The 20,794-nt window shown below is 38.1% G+C and overlaps 1 protein-coding gene across 1 annotated transcript; it reads right to left on the reverse strand.

Moving 5' to 3' along the window:
- Positions 1–5,686: 5,686 nt before the first annotated feature.
- LOC131852407 (protein bicaudal D) lies at positions 5,687–20,657 on the reverse strand. Its single transcript, XM_059203084.1, has 12 exons — positions 20,302–20,657; positions 18,688–18,828; positions 13,094–13,318; positions 12,041–12,278; positions 11,509–11,672; positions 11,215–11,358; positions 10,675–10,936; positions 10,304–10,444; positions 9,983–10,162; positions 6,576–6,833; positions 6,097–6,263; positions 5,687–5,776 (listed from the first exon to the last, which is right to left on the reverse strand). The coding sequence occupies exons 1-12, from the start codon at positions 20,515–20,517 to the stop codon at positions 5,702–5,704; spliced, it is 2,211 nt and encodes a 736-aa protein (XP_059059067.1). The 5' UTR covers positions 20,518–20,657; the 3' UTR covers positions 5,687–5,701.
- Between the last annotated feature and the right edge of the window lie 137 nt (positions 20,658–20,794).

A 20,794-nucleotide genomic window follows, 5' to 3' on the forward strand; every position in this document is an offset into this window, starting at 1 on the left:
CGCTGTGATATTATGTCATCTTTTATATTTATAACTTAGCAACGCATTTTATTGTAAATAATAAATAATATACCTACATTGTAATATTATTATCGTATATTTTAGATTAAATTCTAGTTATATTTACTGTAATTATTATTATGTTTTTATGGACTCGATTAGAATGGCTTTGGAATTGTGTTTTATTATGTGACAAATTAATTAATAAATATTAATTTGGAAAATATTAATCTATCGATAATACAAAACTTTAATTTTATGGGTGTGCTGAGTGCGTTTTGAATTACTTCGCGGAAAGTGTAACAATAGTTTTTAAAATTCTTTTATCTTGATGAGAAAGAACTCTTTTTACCAACATAGAATAAATTTTTCAATAAAATTTTGATTACTTTAAGGTGCGTATTAACTGTGATTATGCTCACGAAACTATTTATTATATTAAGCAATTAAGCTTAATTATATAATAATTATTATTTGAATCAAATTTAAATCCAGTTTTGCAATGATGCGTGAACTATTTAACAGTAGGCGTTCAACTGTAAATTTTAATCTGATCCATTTAGGAAAGTTTTCTAATAGCAATTTATTAACTAAGCGGACGTTGTCACTGTATATCACATGGTTTTAATTCAAGTAATCGTCCCATTTAGCTTTTATTTTACTTACGTATCATCGTACAACATCGAGTAAAGATTGTTGTTGTGTTACAGTGCACGCGAATGGTCAGTTGGTGAATACGTAGTTGAAATATAGCGATTTATTTTGTAAAGCTATTTTTATTAACATTAAAACTATCTTACAGCATTACTTTTATATATGTTTAAAATGGAGGCTTAATATTGGATTGTTAAATAATTGTTAATTTTTTTATTTTATTGTAATGATTAGGTAGTGAGTGGCCATACCAACCGCCCACTGGTTTACAGACTGTGATACGATGTTATAGTCAATAGCGTATAACGAGTATTTTTGTTCGTCTTAACTCTTGAGTTAAATAAATACTAAAAGTATTATCGATATACTTTATATCATTTTAATTTAAGTTGTTTCAATTCAGAGACGGCGTTAGGAAATTTGAAATTATAATATAAATACGAAATACGTAAAAAATATATTATGTATATTATACGTTTAGTATACGTACAGGCATATTGTGCACCAGCAAAATTGTTATCGAAAGTAATCTAAATAAAATACGATTTTTCTAGAAGTCTTCTGTCTCCTGCATTATTAAATGTGAGAGGAATACATTTATTTCATACAAATCAAAATAAAATCTTTTAATTGTATTATAGATATTAATAATATTATGGACACTATTTCTACAGCATACGACTTTAAACCTAAGGCAATGTTTTGATTGGTACTAATTAATATGGAAAACATAATGCTGAGGTCAGTAGATATTGGATTTGTTGAGCTTGGACCAAAGATAACCAATTTGTCGATTCGGTATTTAAGCATATAAGCTTGATGCCAAGGATTTGTGGGTCTAAGAACGATACAGTGCCAATACGATTTGTGTAGGATATGTAGAAGAAGGATGTTCAATTATCAATAAAAGTGCTCATACACCTGTAATGTCCAGTTTGCGTTTCGCTAATCTTAGTCCTTTTATCTAACAAAGTAGAAAAAATATTGCTAATAAGTTCTAATATAAACGGGTAATCGCATTTTCTATTGATGGGAATTATTGTCCGTCAAGACTCTAGATCTTGTACCTATTTTTGTGTGTTATAATATATAAACTACATAATTACAGTTGCATTGTTTTACACTACCTGAATTACCAAATTTCTAATGTTCTTTGTCTAATCAAATCATATGGAAGTTGTAGCGGTAGGAAAGCATTTCACATGTGAGTGATATTGATAGTAATAGATACTTTTAATTTTATCACATAATATTAATATTAAAATTCCGAACTAACCGAGATCGAAATGGGGGTTACCGTTTCGGTCTCGGTTTGTTTGGAACTTTTGTAAATATTAATTTTCTACTATAAGAATAACTTATAACTATTTTGACTTTTCAACACGAAATGTATTCTCAGTCTGTATGTACATAATTTAATAAATTTGTTATTTATTCAAGAAACATGTATTATTATATTTTTAACAAGCCGTGAATTCTTATATTATAATCTTAAAATGCGAAATTACCGAATTTTACATTGTGAACAATATTAAAAAATGTTCAAAATTACAATGATAATTCTGCTCTGAATTCCCAAAACATTAAGGCATTTTTTGCAGACAATCGCATCGCCGAATACTAAGTATAAATTAATTCATGTGGAAAGGGATGTTCTTTCGCACATCTTCAGTATTAATAGGCCAAATATTGAATGTGGTGGTTGAGGAGATTGTTGACTTCGGTAAGTGAGTCTCCTTAAACCTACACTCGGGTCACAAGTCCCAAGAACGGAACAGAGTTGTCTTCTCTGCGATGATGAAGTTCGTCTCTTTACATTCCATTCTGTATGATAACGATTGTTACAAAACAAGGTGAATACGTTCTAAATAAAATTAGGGTTGGAAAGGCCCAGCTCAACACAGTACGCAACACTTACTTCTGTTATAGCAGTAACTCAAATATTATTAAAATATAAAGAATCGAGGTAAAGGAATAAAACACTAAAAAACGTTTCAATTTTAAATATAATAATTTATTTTCATACATGATTTATATCAGTCATTGCGACAACACGGCGTGCCTTATATTTCGAAAATAAATCCGCTCTATTTATCATGATATGTTCCCGAGGTTGGTTCATTCATCTGTCGTTGAATAACGATACAATCAATATACGACCAATAATAGTATACTCTTCAATGCTCGCATGTTAGCCATACTGGTGCCCTGACGCTTAACTTTGTAAAGACATGTAATCTGATGTCATTGATTACACAAAATTAACAACATCGTTGCCATCTTGTAAAATAAAACTAAAAAAAAAAGTTCAATCAAAGTGAACCATCAAACTGTGCAATAAAGGCCAGGCCGACAAAAACAATCCAACAATTACTCAGCTACAGATTATAATGAATCCATTATAATAATGGGAACATACATGCTTCAGGTTGTCAAACACATAAATCATGTTGCAATATAAGTAGCGAGCATTTAATATATATGTATATATATCTATATCTTCTGATTTTTAAATAATAAGAACAAATAGTCAATATGTACTTTACTAAAGTATAAAATAATATCTATGCCTATGTAAATAAAATAAATAATCTAAAGTGTTATAGAACTGTATAAAGAAAAAATATTTGGTTAATCGCTCTCACCACCACCACCAGCGAGTGGCAGCAGACATCGAGCGATACCATTCCCTTATTATGCATAACGAAATACTGCTATACTTGCAACTTGTAAACTGCGCGATAGATGTGTGCTCTATTAATTAACAGAACTGTTGCAATTTAATTATAGATCAAATAATATGTATGGTGCAAAACATTTTAACTTTCTGCTCCAGTCATATAGTCAGAAATATTTTCATAAATGTCATAACAATTTAATTTAAACATAATAACTGATTTTATGATGTCAAAAACAGAACACAAATAACGCAAACATAACAATGTCAAATAGAAAATGACGTGTTGCATTCAGTATGTAGTATTCATGAACAAGATGTTTACTACAACCTTTAAAAATATATTATGTCGACGATGGTGCCTCTGTAGTTTGTTTCGTGTGAACCTTTGAAGTGGATCAATGTAGAAACAGGCCACAGAGGCGCACCAGTAATAGTGACTAGACACAAACGATACATAAACGATGTCTGCTGCTAAGCTACTGAGAAAAATAATACTTAGTGAAAAGATAAAGCTAATATGGTAAGTCCATAGTTTAAGTACACGAACAGTGCTCTACGTTAATAGCTAGTATAATAAAATATGTTACCATCTAATAAACAATAAATGCAAGGCTATGGTCCTCGCGGCGCCGGCGCCCGCCGGGGCGGTCGCGGCGCCACTTTGAGCTATGCAAATAAATTACGCTACAAACAGTTAATATTGCAAATAAATTTCACTACTCGAGAACTGGATTCTCCTTTAGACAGATATAACCTACGAAGTATACTTGAAGGCTAATGTATTATCTAGGTTTATGCCTAAATCAGTAAAAATATCTACTGAGGGCGAGTGCCCACTACATGGAACGGTTGAACTAGCCTAAGTCCAGTGTGACACTAGAAGAGATAAACGACTACGTCATTGACCGTTACGCGCGACCTCATCGCGGATAGCTGCCAATATCACATCCAATAACGTAAATTATACATCATAACACTTTAATAATCATTTGTAAATTTCGACTTATTCATAGAAGGCCGGCCGACGCTCGTGAGCAACATTTTTGAGCAAACTCAGGAGCTGATAAATTTATTTTCAATAAGTTTAATAATCACTGCTATTTCAGGTATAAAACATGGGATTCACTAAATATATAAGAGCACATATTATTTTGGGAGGTCGGCCAGCTCATGGACAAGAAATGGACGCGTGTGGCGACGCCACGGGACGGCAGAGTGCGGCCTCCGGCCCACACGACAACCAAACGGAAACACTACCCATACAACTAGAACAAGATGGACGAAAGTATTTGGCAGAGGGCCACAACAACACAACACAACAAACATATCAACTAGAAACAGATTACATAGTCTTTTTGCGCACACAATGGATGGACATCGACGAATAATTTTAGAAATTTTTTGGACGTACTAAACATTCGTATCGAGTGGATTCCTTCTTTATACATATACGGAATCATAAGATTACTTTAATAAATATATATGTATATGATAAAAAATAACATTGCACGGTTTTATTATAATTCTCGTCAGACCACAGAATATAATGTAACAATAAAATCTGCTCTTTATTTCACAGGTTAAATCTTCGCGTTACTATATCATCAACAACCGTGATAAATTCTTTTGCGGTAATAAAATACACCAATGCTATTACAAAAATATGTGTCAAACATTAATATGATGACGTGCAATAGGTATAGGAAATTCGATATCAAAATATTCGATAATTTAAGATGTAGGAGACACGGGGGCGAAGTACATAAAATAGAGACGCAACAATCAAACTTCGAACGAGTATTAGCTCGGCAAGAGTAGCCGATCGATCGACCGTAGAAGCCTAAGGTAACTAACAATAAACGCATAGCGGGCGAGACGACAACGACAACTGCGCTCCCCGCCGCGGCGTGCCCGCTCACTCCCCGTACAATAAAATCAGTCAACTTCAATATAACACCGACCGTCTAGCTCGGGGGAACCCGCGGGAACGCGGCGACCTCACATACTCATACACATATATATCATCGGTGAAGTGTCGCCTCTGGTCCGCGGGCGGGCGCGGGCGCTCTGCACAGTTTGATGGTTCACGGCGGCTCGCGGCCGGCCGCGCCACGCCCGCCCGCGATCGACCCGCGCGGGCTCCCCGCCTTAAATGTACCGGTACGATTAATTAGATTAGTTCTTACAAAAAGTATAAATAATTTTCCCTAAGAACGACAACATTAAAAAGTCGGAGCGGTGTAACCTCGTGCGGCTCGGCTATCGTATAAATTCGTGGAGGCGATGGGGGCGCGGGCGGGCGCGGGCGGGCGCGTGCAGCAGCGCCCGCAGCGCGGCGGCGGCGGCCTTGAGCGCCGTCACCAGCCGCTAGAACTCCCGGCCGCGCGCCCGCGTCGCGCCCGCCGCCTTCGGCACGCGCCGCGTGCGCATCTCGCGGTCCACCTGCGTTTCATGAGTTACATACACTAGCATACTACTTTATACAAATTATAATAGAATAAGCTTCTTTTGATAGTTATACGAAACAAATTGTAGTATAATTAACGTAATGAGTACAATATTAATATAACACTAACTCCACAGACGACTGGTAAAAATGTACATATATTATTGATTGCTGTAATAGATGAGGAAACTTGTGTTGACTAAGAGAACCGCTATGAGTTCGAACCTAGGCTCAGACCGTTGTAATTACGATCTATACTAAATATGTATCTTTTTTTTCTGTATCAAATGTCCGTAACTAAATGACGTATAGTTACCTCAAGCTCCTCGAGTCTCTGCGTGAGCGCCAGTTTCTGTTGTACAGCGAGCCGCAACAGCTGGTTGAGAGTCTTCTTCTCTTCCTCGGCGCCGGACAACGACTGGGTCAGCTCATCCACCTGCGTAACGTACTCCTCGCAGCGGGCCGCGAACATTGCACGTAAACCTGCGATACATTATTATGTAAACAAATTTGCTATGAAATTAAAGTCCTTACGGCCGTCTCCATCCGGTTTGAAGGACTATAAATGTGTCATCAAGGAGACCACCTATTTATGTTACGTCCGCGATATCCCTTACGCGTCGCTACTTCATAGGATTAATATGACTGGCCTCAGCGCTTTGTAATCTTACCGTTTAAAGCAAAGTACAGCTTATAAAGCAAGATAGTTGGAAGAAGACATAGTAGACGAGATCGAGATAACCTGATAGACGATTTTGTATAAAGTCTACCTCAAAATTAATACAATATACATACTTGAGAACGTTGCAGCATCCTCCTTGAGCAGCCTGAGCTCGTTTCTGAGCTTGAGCATGGTCTCCGTGACGATGGTCTTCTCCGTTTCGTACTTGGACTTGAGGTTGGCGAGCGCCACCTCCGCGGTGTTCTTGTTGGACTTGAGCACCGTTCGCAGGGTGGCGATCTGTTCGCGCTTCGTCGACAGCAGTGACTTGAGTTTTATCACTTGCTCTTGGAGTTCTGCCATTTCGGCACCGCGTTCTTCGGTTTCCATGACTGTGGAATTATAATAGAACAACTCGTTCATTTTATGTTGCTATAAAAAAATAAACAGAATTAAAATATATAAACATTAATTACATGTTATACATATTTAAATGTATTTGAATGAATGAATGAATGATTATTTACTAAATATGGGTAAGTAAATTACTTCATGTAGGTAAATATACACAAGACACTTAACAACTCTACTTTTATTTTTCTTTCTTACAGTAGGTAACCTTACTTTGTGTATTCATATACCTAAATATATTAATATATACAAACATGAAATGTCCATTACTATTAATTCAACATTACTTTTTTTGCTATATTTATTTACATTATTTACATAAACCGAGTATGCAATTTATCATCTAATAATAATAACGAAAAAGTTGAACAACAACGGTTTTCTATTAATTCATACAATGTTTAATTTTAATATAATTTAAAGAAAGGAAGAATTCTTACATTAGTGACTGCAATCTTAATCACATTATATACTGCAACATAAGGACACAGACTATAAGGCTTGACTTTAACGACTCTCTAACATTAGAAATGATAGTGTCTCGTTGTAACATGACATTAGACATTTTTCTATGACTTCGGTTTTGTAACAGAGCATTATTCCATACAAAGCGGACGCTCACTTCGCCTCTAGGAGAAATGCATTTCCTAGACATATCAGTGTACAATTTTCTAGTGGAATACGGCAGACTAGTCTTTGGAAATGAGGTCATAAAGTTTCTTGTTCTATAACAGTTTAACATCTTCGAACTCCATGACTTGGGTTCCATCTCTTTAGATTTAAAATGGTACCTATCACATTCATGGGTACCAGATTTGATTCTTGTAATGTTCTCAAAATAATCAGTTATTTCTTTAACAGTTCGTCCATTGCAGACGTTAGTCTCGCATATATTTGGGGTTTCGATTTCTAGTGACTTCATTTGTATGACTAAATTATGTAATTTTCTTTTCGTATCGGCAATTTTTATTTTGCCATTATTTCGTTCTTTAATATTCTTTAATAAACTATTGTTACACGGACCTCTCAGTTTCCAGGAAGACTGTTCTTTATGACATATCTCTGGGAATGAAATACCAAAAAATAATAGCAACAACTAAGACAAATTCACAATTTCAGGGTTAAACTCTATAACTTTATTATATTGCTAGCATAGGTCGTCGTATGTCGTGTCGTGTCGGTACGTACCGAGTTGGTGTCGATTGCGGAAGCTGCATTGATATTCTGTAAGAGATTTATTAACTCGATTCACACATCGCTTCAGTTAAGGCACTCGTATCCATTTGGAAATATAAAATTCCTATTGAGCTAACGAGTTTGCCTATATTTCTAAAAAAATCACGAGTGTTTGTTTTACCTCTATCCCGCTCTTGAGGGTGTGGTTTTACAGAATACCAATGTACAATCTCGCCGCGGATTCCGCTATTGAATTAGTAAGTGACGCTTACTGGATGATAGCTTTACTGGTCGAGCAGCGTGTCGTGTAGTGTGGTGTCGTGTCGGTACGTACCGGGCTGGTGCCGGTTGCGCGAGTCGAGCGCGGTGTCGAGCGCGGCCCGCAGGTGCGTGAGCTGGTCGAGCAGCGTGTCGTGTAGTGTGGTGTCGTGTCGGTACGTACCGGGCTGGTGCCGGTTGCGCGAGTCGAGCGCGGTGTCGAGCGCGGCCCGCAGGTGCGTGAGCTGGTCGAGCAGCGTGTCGTGTAGTGTGGTGTCGTGTCGGTACGTACCGGGCTGGTGCCGGTTGCGCGAGTCGAGCGCGGTGTCGAGCGCGGCCCGCAGGTGCGTGAGCTGGTCGAGCAGCGTGTCGTGTAGTGTGGTGTCGTGTCGGTACGTACCGGGCTGGTGCCGGTTGCGCGAGTCGAGCGCGGTGTCGAGCGCGGCCCGCAGGTGCGTGAGCTGGTCGAGCAGCGTGTCGTGTAGTGTGGTGTCGTGTCGGTACGTACCGGGCTGGTGCCGGTTGCGCGAGTCGAGCGCGGTGTCGAGCGCGGCCCGCAGGTGCGTGAGCTGGTCGAGCAGCGTGTCGTGTAGTGTGGTGTCGTGTCGGTACGTACCGGGCTGGTGCCGGTTGCGCGAGTCGAGCGCGGTGTCGAGCGCGGCCCGCAGGTGCGTGAGCTGGTCGAGCAGCGTGTCGTGTAGTGTGGTGTCGTGTCGGTACGTACCGGGCTGGTGCCGGTTGCGCGAGTCGAGCGCGGTGTCGAGCGCGGCCCGCAGGTGCGTGAGCTGGTCGAGCAGCGTGTCGTGTAGTGTGGTGTCGTGTCGGTACGTACCGGGCTGGTGCCGGTTGCGCGAGTCGAGCGCGGTGTCGAGCGCGGCCCGCAGGTGCGTGAGCTGGTCGAGCAGCGTGTCGTGTAGTGTGGTGTCGTGTCGGTACGTACCGGGCTGGTGCCGGTTGCGCGAGTCGAGCGCGGTGTCGAGCGCGGCCCGCAGGTGCGTGAGCTGGTCGAGCAGCGTGTCGTGTAGTGTGGTGTCGTGTCGGTACGTACCGGGCTGGTGCCGGTTGCGCGAGTCGAGCGCGGTGTCGAGCGCGGCCCGCAGGTGCGTGAGCTGGTCGAGCAGCGTGTCGTGTAGTGTGGTGTCGTGTCGGTACGTACCGGGCTGGTGCCGGTTGCGCGAGTCGAGCGCGGTGTCGAGCGCGGCCCGCAGGTGCGTGAGCTGGTCGAGCAGCGTGTCGTGTAGTGTGGTGTCGTGTCGGTACGTACCGGGCTGGTGCCGGTTGCGCGAGTCGAGCGCGGTGTCGAGCGCGGCCCGCAGGTGCGTGAGCTGGTCGAGCAGCGTGTCGTGTAGTGTGGTGTCGTGTCGGTACGTACCGGGCTGGTGCCGGTTGCGCGAGTCGAGCGCGGTGTCGAGCGCGGCCCGCAGGTGCGTGAGCTGGTCGAGCAGCGTGTCGTGTAGTGTGGTGTCGTGTCGGTACGTACCGGGCTGGTGCCGGTTGCGCGAGTCGAGCGCGGTGTCGAGCGCGGCCCGCAGGTGCGTGAGCTGGTCGAGCAGCGTGTCGTGTAGTGTGGTGTCGTGTCGGTACGTACCGGGCTGGTGCCGGTTGCGCGAGTCGAGCGCGGTGTCGAGCGCGGCCCGCAGGTGCGTGAGCTGGTCGAGCAGCGTGTCGTGTAGTGTGGTGTCGTGTCGGTACGTACCGGGCTGGTGCCGGTTGCGCGAGTCGAGCGCGGTGTCGAGCGCGGCCCGCAGGTGCGTGAGCTGGTCGAGCAGCGTGTCTGCGGAGCGCGCCACGCCGCCGGCGGCGCGCAGTCCCTCCAGCTCGCCGGCCGCCAGCGCCAGCGCCTCGTCCTCCACCGACCGACCCTCGCCGCCGCCCACTGTTGGATGTACAGTAATATAATTTAAATAATTTGTGGTCGTTATACATATACTAAATTTAATATGTGTTTATTCTAATTCCATTAAGCTTGTGTCGGACAAGTTTGTGTATTTTTTTTAAATATAAAACTAACAAGTACCATCAGTCTGGCCGGCGTGCTCGAGAAGAAGCCGCTCAGGTTGCGTTCCGTTGACGGCGCACACGTGGTGATAAATCTGTGCCAATGTTTCTGCGGCCGACGCGAGCGCCGGCGCAGCAGTCGACAATGCTCGTCCCGCGCCTGCAAACATGTAATATAATAATTAAAAAGAAATTGTTGTAATGTACTTAATGTATTTTTAATCCAGAAATCGAGAGTAGGTTTAGCAATATAAGATCACGACGTTCATAATCTAGTACGTACGTATCACTTTCAAAATTGCCTGGTTTTTGTAGCGGATCTGCTTGCTAAGAAAAGAAAAAAAAGTAAGTAGATCAGCCGCGCCGGCGGCCGCACAGTGCGGGTCGTACCTCCGGCGAGCGTGCGCAGCAGCTCCGCGTCGGCGTGCAGCGCGGCGGCGCGCACCTCCGCCTCGGCGACGCGGTCGGCGAGCTGCGCGAGCGCGTGGCGCGCCAGCGCGGCGGGCGAGCCGTCGGCGGGCGCGGCGGCCGCCTGCAGCTCGGCCAGCTGCGCCGCCAGCGCGCTCACCTCGCCGCCCGACACGCGCCACCACGTCAACCACCGCGCCGCGCGCGCGCTCACGCCGCCCGACGACTTCTCCTTCTCGTCCTCCTTCACAGATTATACCGATACATAACTTCAATAAAAATTCTTTGGATAAATCAATTTTTAAGCCTCCTATGAAGCAATAAAATGGATACGACACATTGATGGTTCTCATTAATATAACAGAGTAAACCTGACCCATTATTTTTTTTTCTTTCAAATAATTTACACAACACACTTGCCACTGTGGTCTCGCTGACCACCTGATGTCGCGTGTAGCGCGGTAAACCATCTGCTGGCCCGCACGAACCCCGCTCGCTACTATGACGTGTGTTAGTACTGACCAGCGGCGCGCAGTCCCCGTGCAGCGCGTGAAGCGCTGTGAGGCGGCTGGCGGCCCGCACAAGTCCGGCTCGCAGTAAAGCAGCCGCCGCGCCTTCGTTCTCCGCCGTTGCTTGCGCAGCACGCATCGACGCCGACAGTTGAGTCTACACACAGTAAAATATTATTTTAAATATACATGTATTTAAGTTTAAAATTAGACTCTTTTTAAACGAAGCAACATTACCACTTCACAACTATACTTCCTTAAGTAGAGGTGATATTTAGTTAGTTAACAACATGTGAGTACAACATACGTTTTCATTGTGTGCCTGCTCGAGCTGTTTCTCGAGACGTGTGATTTCATGCAAATGCACTTCTGAGAAGAGATCGGCGTGGTGATCACCCATAGCAGTCGCAAGTTCTGCGGCGTTCGATCCGCCCGGTTCACCTTCATCCTCTGTGCTATCTTCTGGCATACCTAAAAAGAAAATTAAATAATCGTTTATCCTGGCTAATAAATCTAAGGTAAAAAATAAAACATGTCTAAAAGATTTACAAAGTACAAGAAATTTTTGTATAAACGGGAATATACAGCCACATAGGCAAACCTATTAGAAATCAGTAAATTTTAATATAAGCATAACACAACATAGTATAATACTTATTAGAAAAAAAAAATTAACTTAATAATATTACTATAATTTCTTTCTTTTACATTAAAATATGGGGTTTTTCATAAACCTGGTATATTATTGGGATGAAATGACTTGTGTAACCTAAAAATAGGTTTCTTTTTTTTAATCCGAAGTGTGTAGTAACTTTGGCAACATTATAAATTATTCTGACCTCGTATACTGTACGCCAAGTTAGTGATATTGTATGCAGCCTCTCTACTAAGGTGTGCATCAAGCTCTTTCTTGGCTGCAAATTTAGCTTCCCGCTCGGCCTGCAGCGCTTCCAGCGCTTCGGCCAGCTGCCGCTCAGCGATGCGTCGCAATGCTGCCGTCTCCTCAGCAGCTGCACGAGCATTCTCAGCCTCTTCACGTAGCTGACGGACTTCATGCTTTAAACCTTCAAACTCCACCTATAATCATATTAATACATAAATCAATACTGCGAGGTAATCCTCTTCCACCACAGAGACCAAGAACAATGACAAAAAATAGAAACAAGAAGTTTGAACAATAACTAAAAGAAATGACACCTACTGTTTTTACTATTATTCAATCTACATCTTAGTATGAAGGAGGCAAGGAATAAAGGAAACGTCATATTAAACACATCCTAAGTGATCAGTTAACAACAAAGCTGTATCAACTAGTCTCAGATAATACGATCTAATCTTGCTCTATGTATCGAATCATAAATAACAGTAAAACATAATCATCATAACAATTCTAGATTTGACCATTTCAAATATGTTACTAAACTATTAAGTATTCACTCTACAGAACACTTAATATGAATCATGCTCAGACTGCATGAAGAATAACGGTAATTTGTTGGATGCCATTATACGTCCTACGCGTCTTTTAAGAAGCTACATTTTTGCAGAATTTTGATGACTACAAAATTCAGTAATCAATTTACTTACTCAAGTTCAAGTTCATATGGCGTTGCAATTAATAGAATAGAAAATCCTTTATTCAAATATACTTAATGTAACTATTAAGCACTTTTTAATAGTCATCAGAATTTTTTAATCTAACTCTCATGCGTCTTATCACAAGAAGAATGAGCAAGAAACTTGCATGTTGCTCTTTTAAATAATCGTTGCAACTGCATTTTTCAGTCGAAACGTGTAAATACAAACTATTAACTAGCACTAATTTATTAAGGCGAAATATTAAATACACATTAAGATTAATAAATAAATGAATATTATTAGAGGATTCTGACCTGCGAGGATCGTAGTGCGGATACTTGTTTTTGTAGCGATATGTTCTCGTCCTCGAGGTCGCCGATGTCGACGAGGAGTCGTTGTTCCCGCTGTCTGGCCTCGCGCAGTTCCGCGCGGAGTGCTACACGCTCTGACTCGCGGCTCGCCTTGTCCGCCCCCAGCTCTGAACTCTCTGCGAGCAGGCGGTCGCGCTCGCTCACCACGCGCTCCAGCTCGTGTCGCAGCTGATCACAAACGTATAAAACGTACTGTTATTTTCTAATACTCAATTTGACAGACTCGGTGGTACATCAGAATAGCACCCCGCTTTATTGCCGATGGTCGCGAGTTCGATTCCGCGCACGATGCAAACATTTATATTCATGAGGATGATTAGTCTGGATGTTTATATTATGAATGTATTTACAAAAAGTATCTATGTATTTATATCAATTGTCTAGTACCAGTAACACATGTTCTGATTGCCCTGGGGCTAGATCGCGTTGTGTTAATTGGCTTATTTATAATTAATGAAGAACAATAAATAATTGTATTTTTTCTCCCGAACTCAAAAAATAATTAATCATCTGATCACGTTTGTTTACACCGTGAACTAAAAAAGCCAACATGATATATCCGCGCGAGCACCTAAATGCCGCAGGGTTGGAAAAGAGGTTCCTTTTTCTCGCTAGACGCCTACCAAGTATAATTACACACATGATCACAAGTTATCATAACTCAGTATCAATAAAATTACATGAAATTAAACGTTTATTTGCGAGGAATCTGGTGTGCACAATGATTAAAGAATCGATACATATAGTTCAGTATAGTACCTATATTTTCCTTCTTATGTGTCAATATGCAAATTTAACATGAATGATTCATAGCATTATTATTATATAATTAATTTAAAGTTATTACATATTATTGTTAATTTTATTCAATTAATTTCAAATCATTGTACAATAATTCAATGCAATTATATGGAATCCAAAAGTGGTTTATCTAAATAGAAAAATACCTAGATCACTATCACGCGAGATTATCTCCAATGTAATCTTCATTGACAGTGAGTAATATATGATGATGGGATGTGGTTTATATTTTAAACAAACTAAGATCCTATCATAATTGCACCCGAGGGATGCCAGGCGGGTTACTAGTCCATGATTTTTTAATTTCAGTTATTCTTATCACAATTGCTGTAAATGATTTAATGTAGACAAAAGCTAATAGCTTGATGGGTTTACTGTTGTAAATATATTTTTTCTGATGGACACTATTGAATAAGATCTAATAAGAATTATGTACATTATTGCGTTGAAACCTAGAACCGGTTTTGCCAATAAAATTTTCATTAAAATATTTTTTAACAATTTTAATTTTTACTTGCTGGATGTTTTTTCTTTCACGTTTTTCTATACTGGTGCCTTCTTTGGAAATATGCGATTAAAAATAATTTTTATGCAGTCAGTATGTTCCACATTTATAACAATTTTAAGCGAAACAGTCACAAATTTATATCCATCTATGTCATGAAAATTTTCACATTTAAAATGCTTTTTATTATATATATTTATACGACGTCTAGTAGGATATTAAGTCAATAGTAACCCACAGCATTCGAATAATGTTCAACCAGTATGGAAAGTCTATTTTTAAACATTCACAAACAGTCACTTTGTTGATTAGTCGGTATACATATTTATACTTATGCGTCGCGTAGGGTGTGCCACCTATAAAACTTCCTCGCATTTTGGATGAATTGCTGTACAGTCATCGCGGCACGAAAATATCACAATGTCATAAAAATGCTGGGTAGGAAATTAAATGTATGTTATTAGGTTTATTGGATATAATTAATCAATATTATTATTATTTATAATTAGCTGTGCCCGCGGTGAAATTTATAGCCTATATGATATTCTGATGTATAAGCTATATTACTGTAAAGTTTCATAGAAATCCGTTCAGTAGTTTTTGTGTGAAATTGTAACAAACATCCATCCATACTCACAAACCTTCGCGTTTATAATATTAATAAGATAGATACTAAAAGAAAAATAGATTAGAGGTATTTCATAGGCCATAAACATATTACGTAAATACAGTACTGTATAGATTTCTACTTTCGACTTCAATTTGTATTTTTTTTATATACTATAATTGGAATGGCATACAAGTTGACGGCCCACGTGACGGTAAGTGGTAACCGTCTTCTGCATACATAAATTGCACTACGAACATAACGTCATCATGTGACGCCAGTAGCCCAGATTCATTGGTTGCCAATTTGGAGGACTTAGATATTTTATAAACGGGGAAAATGTGACCCAGAACACGATATTGCGTAGATAGTTAAATATAAATGTATAATGACTTCCTTTTATTAGTTTCAGAGTGCCAATTATTGATTTAGGTTCATATAATTTTACAAGCGTATGTTTCGGTAGATTGCAGAATTAAAAAACTTATAGATTTAATCAACAACACGGTGATCTAATGTAAGTGCAATGCCAAGGCTTTTACGTAATGCATTCAGCCAGTGTTACTAGGTAGACAGTGATAACAGAATTGACCTATATATTTATAGCCAATAACTGAGTTCTACCGGTGAAATATTTAGGTATATTGTTAACTAAATATGGAAATAAATTAAAAAAAGTATTATGAATACAACGGCAATATTCAATATTAACTGTGCTCGTGAATTTATACGTGTTTATTCAAAAATATTATATGTTCCTACAATTGTGGGCGTATTTAATTTCAATATTACGTAGTTTACTGAATATTATAAAAATGTGACTACTTATCACATAATAAATACCACTATTATTTATATTCAGAACTTTATACATATGAAAATAGAGAACAATTTGCATCAGATGCGAACCGGCTAAGATCTAATCACGTTTTAATTACATCTGAAATTAGTTTTAGTGCACTATGATTTATTAACAGCATTGTTAAGAAACACAGAGAAAGCATACCGAGTAAAAGAATCTAATTGTCATAATTCTTTACTGACTTCGACGAGATAACATTAATCATAATCTGATTTTATAATTAATTTTTATGTTAAAAAATAGTTCCTTAAATAAAGGATAGTTAAAAAAATCTAAACCGTGTCAAAGCCACCATCACAAAAGATTTTAAATCCAATTATATATATATATCGTATTAAGTTACGCGATATCTTCACACCATAACGATTTAAATGATTTTTTTAACTGATACCGTTCTCGTAATATTGCCATAATAATTTTAAAATGATTGCAGTTGTTTCTTTACGTGAAAGTAGACCGTAAATTTTATTTAAATTTGAATAGATACAAATAAAAAGATAATTATTTTCAACATTTAGGTAAAGGTCTATAAATGGGACTTAAAGTTAACCGTGTTTATTACCCTGGCTGTCTGCCAAACGTCGGAGAAATGTCAACATTGTTCCATTATCCGTGTAAACATTACAGGAAACGTGAGAACAAGACGTGTCCAACCCTTCTCGAATAAAGTATAACACAAGAAACGAAATCACACACAATACCTCTTCACCTTCATTCATTTTTCCAGATTTATAGCCCCATTATTCTTGCACAGTCCTGAAACACTTGGCACGAAACAGATATTCCACGCTACATAGACTAATTCCACTGCACTGTAAGCCTCTGCATTTTTAAAAAAATTACAAACCATTGAGTAATGCGTGAATATGTGTATCAAGGCCGGACAAATAAAAATATATTTCTGGATCAGTGTTATGGATTCCCGGCTGCGCTTACGCTAGTCGCAGCGTTGCGTCACTCACGATAAAGACGATTTTCGTCCGCCAAAGCCAAATATTGGGCATTGATTATTTCCTACGATTAATCACGTCTAGTGGTCAGCAGAGTACGTATAAATTAATATTATTTAAAGTTAATGCGCTCGACTAATTCTTTTCATGAACGAAAAGAAGTTTCAGTGTGCTGGGACGTGGCGTCTCGCGTGCACTGTCCGAGGGTTCCGACAATAATTCACATCAATTTGCTCCCATTTCATTAGGCAAGCGTAGGCATGATTCGTCACCATCGCGTCTGGTGGAACGTATTGTTTAATAAGATAACGAGCGACAGCTGAATGCCTTTGTTCAAGTTAATTTTCCTGAAGACGGTAGGCGGAAAAAGTGATTGGATAAAAACTTTATAATTGTTTTTTTTTAATTAATTACTCGTAAATCGTAACAAGGGAAACCTATATATTTGTATTTTAAGGTGTCACGTGAAAACGTTTAAAGGAATTAATTGTAAAGAAGAAATATTCAGAGTATTTTCTTAAGTATGGGGCGACCATATAGGAAAGAGTTGAGAAAAATACCCCCTATATTTAAGTGAAATAATTCTTTTTGTAAATATTTTTCGATTAGGAACAATTTCAATTGAGATGTAATAATATAATAGATGGAGTCATGTAGATGCATTATCTATTGTTCTAGTTTGAGTATTATCAATAGATGGCATTCAAAAATACGCACACTTCGTGGGCATAACCAATTCAGTGTAATCTGGCTGATAAAATTAGTGTATTAATGCCTCCTTAAATAAAAAATATACCACTAGTAGTACGCTATCAGGGCTTACAAGAGTCATTGTACAAATATATGATTCATTTAGTATAATCCGGTAAATTAAATTTGGGCATTAACATCATGCTCTCAGTCTGAGATGTCTGTCAGACTAGTTTTCGTATAGGTACTTCTACCTATACAAAATAAATTTGGATATGACTCGTTGAAGATAGCTATTTTAGCTGGCTTAATAATACAATAATTGTATTATATTCTTTTTCTGTAACAACATGATAACATATTTCATAATAATATATTGTACAATACATCAGTCACATCAGTTTTATCTAGAATGTGTGCTTGCACTTGGAATAATTGGACATTGCATATTATGAAGCCAGAGAGATTACACTTGTTCATAGACACAAAAAGGTAAGTGGATTTGTTAATTTAAACATAATTATTTTTAAAACTTATGTTAATTTCTAAACTAAATGATTTACATAAACAATTGTTTCGACTCGATTCGGAGTCTTCTTAGCTTCTGAAAAAAATGTCGAAACAATTGTCGCGAAATTACAGTACAGAATTTAATGAACTTAAGTACTATGGATAAAACCATAGTAAGTTAAGTAAATTCTTTGGTGGAATGTCAGCCAATATTATAATAGTTACTGCAAAATTGTTAACAGATGTCAATACCATACATTTTTGCGCTGAACAAAATCGAACGTGCGACTTGCGACACCATTATAGTGTTCTTCAGCACTATATTAATATTATAGAGAAGTTACGAGTTTGGATATTCAGAGTTATCTCCAGTATGACTGTTATGATTTTGTAAACTCTTTTAATATTGAGTAGCCCATTTACCATTTATCTAGGCAAGATATATGCTATGCTACATAACATCATGCTACAATCAATAGGAGCAGAACTGCAATGAAACTTGTTGCAGAAATATAGAAATTTGCGGCAGAAGAAGTTATACATGTCTATGTTCACACTGCCTAATATAAAAATTAGTAATAAGTATTTGAATGGGTAGAAATATATTCATACCTGTTTCGTCTCGCCTTCCAATTCCAATATCTGAAGTGTGAGTGAGCTCTCCATTGCGGCGGACTCATTAAGGAGGGCATTTTCTTGTTCTATACCACTTCGCGTGGTCACCTTCTGTGTTGTATCTAGTTTCATAAGGGCCTAAGAACAAATAAATACATCATTTCAGACATTATTAATGAAACTGAATGCAATATGAATAAATAGTACACATATTGTAAGAATACACAAATGATATATATCAACGGAAGAAAATAGAATTGTCATAAATTAAAAATCCAACTTTACACCAGAGCTGAAAAACAATTTCAAAAAATTAGAACTCATATATTTGTTGTCACAGAAAGTTGAAAATTAGTTAAAAACATACCAATATTTATCATTCTTTTTCGATAAATATATGATTTATAAAAAAAATATTAATAAAAAATTATAAAGTTGGATTTTCCAAGTTACAACAATTCCATAACTTCATTAGCGTGGAATGTAATTTCTAAAATAAAGGTAACTTTATAATTTATTCCTTATAACATTAGCTATCTGCAAGTGAATGTCCTATCAAAAGCAGTCTAGTTCTTTCAGAGATTAGCATGAATATATGACAGACAGACAACATTATAAATCATAATTGTTTACTTACTAAATGCATATGAAAGTATATACAGTATTATACTTTCATATGCATTTAGTGAAAAGCTGTTAATTTGAAATAACAAACAAACTTTCAATTTTAATTTTATGCAATAAAATATATAATCTGTTCATCAACCTATATGTACATGTTTTGTCTGTTCATTATGTCTAATCATTTTCATACAACTTAATGATGGAATATTTTCTTAAGGATTGCATGTTTTATTATAATACTCAGAAATCAAATAATTGAACTGCCTATGTACTTCTATGCTGAGAAATTTTAAATAATTTAATGTATACAACTTTATAGATTACAACAATAGTACACACAACAATAATACATAGACAATAACAGATGTATTTTTTCAAGAATCAGTATAACACCCAGTATAGTGAAGGGTGAAAGTAACAGAAATAATGAGTGAAGTGAATAGATTGTAATATTTAAATTACTTCATTTAAATTTTATCATTTTACCTGCATGTACTGCTAATTATACTTTTACTTTTTTATTGTGATCCATTAAAGTAATTGAATATTTAAATAACTTATTATCTTATAATTATACTAAAAAGAGTAAAGGTAATAATGCATTTATCAGATAAGAGTTGTGTTTTTAAATAGAGTATATAAAATACATCTGTGAAATAAGAATAATGAAATTATATTTGCATGACAATAACTTCATACTCAAGTAACTTAATAAGGTTTAAATATGAAATAAGAGTCGCAAACAACTTTGATGCATATAGACAAGCACATAAATATGAAATTATGCATTACATTATAGTCAGAACAATCAGTTAGTCTATGTAGGTTATACTTAATAAACTTCTTTCCACTTGTGACTTTTGAAAGTAGTGCACAATGTGAATTAGAAATTGTGAAAAAACGCTTAAATTTCAATTTCTGCACATTTTTATGTACCCATTAATGCATGAAAAGTGAAAATAATGAAACAGAATGTAGGGCACTAACCTCTTGGGTGATTTTCAAGTCGTGTCTTGTGTTCTCGTATATTCCCTCAAGTTCGTCATATCTTTGCTGTAATGCGCTCTTCTCCTCGAGGAGCACCAGCCCGAGCTGGGCTGACTGTATCTTTTCGCTGCTGGCCTGGTCGAGTTCGCGGCTCAGTCTTTCTATCTCCGCCTTCAGCTCGACCACCGACAGCTCAGGTTCGGCCGTGGCTGCCATCGCGACAGTTAAACGGCCAAGTATGTAATCTTCATAAACAAAGTAAATAATCTCAGAAAAACAACAATATAAAACGTGTAAAATCAATTGTTTCTACATTCTCTCAAAAGTAAAACGTCTTGACAGCTCGGCTGACGACAGTTTATTTAGTGCCACAGAGTAGAACAGTATTCAGGTGAAATCACTGCATAGATTAATTGAGACATTTTCTTCTTTTTATAATGGCAACTCTATTGAAAGACGATTATAGAAATTATCTACATTGAAACTATGATTG

Source organism: Achroia grisella, unplaced genomic scaffold (genome assembly GCF_030625045.1).
Source record: "Achroia grisella isolate CSIRO2021 unplaced genomic scaffold, CSIRO_AGI_Agris_v1 utg848, whole genome shotgun sequence".
In the NCBI taxonomy this organism is placed as follows: Eukaryota; Metazoa; Arthropoda; class Insecta; order Lepidoptera; family Pyralidae; genus Achroia; species Achroia grisella.

Excerpts from the sequence above, each read along its gene's own strand:
- LOC131852407 (XM_059203084.1), bottom strand. The coding sequence starts at position 20,517 with ATGGCAGCCACGGCCGAACCTGAGCTGTCGGTGGTCGAGCTGAAGGCG. Across the intron at positions 10,163-10,303 it reads GCACGCCGGCCAGACTGATG|TGGGCGGCGGCGAGGGTCGG; the intron begins GTACTTGTTAGT and ends TACATCCAACAG. Across the intron at positions 6,834-9,982 it reads GCGCAACCGGCACCAGCCCG|TCATGGAAACCGAAGAACGC; the intron begins GTACGTACCGAC and ends ATAATTCCACAG.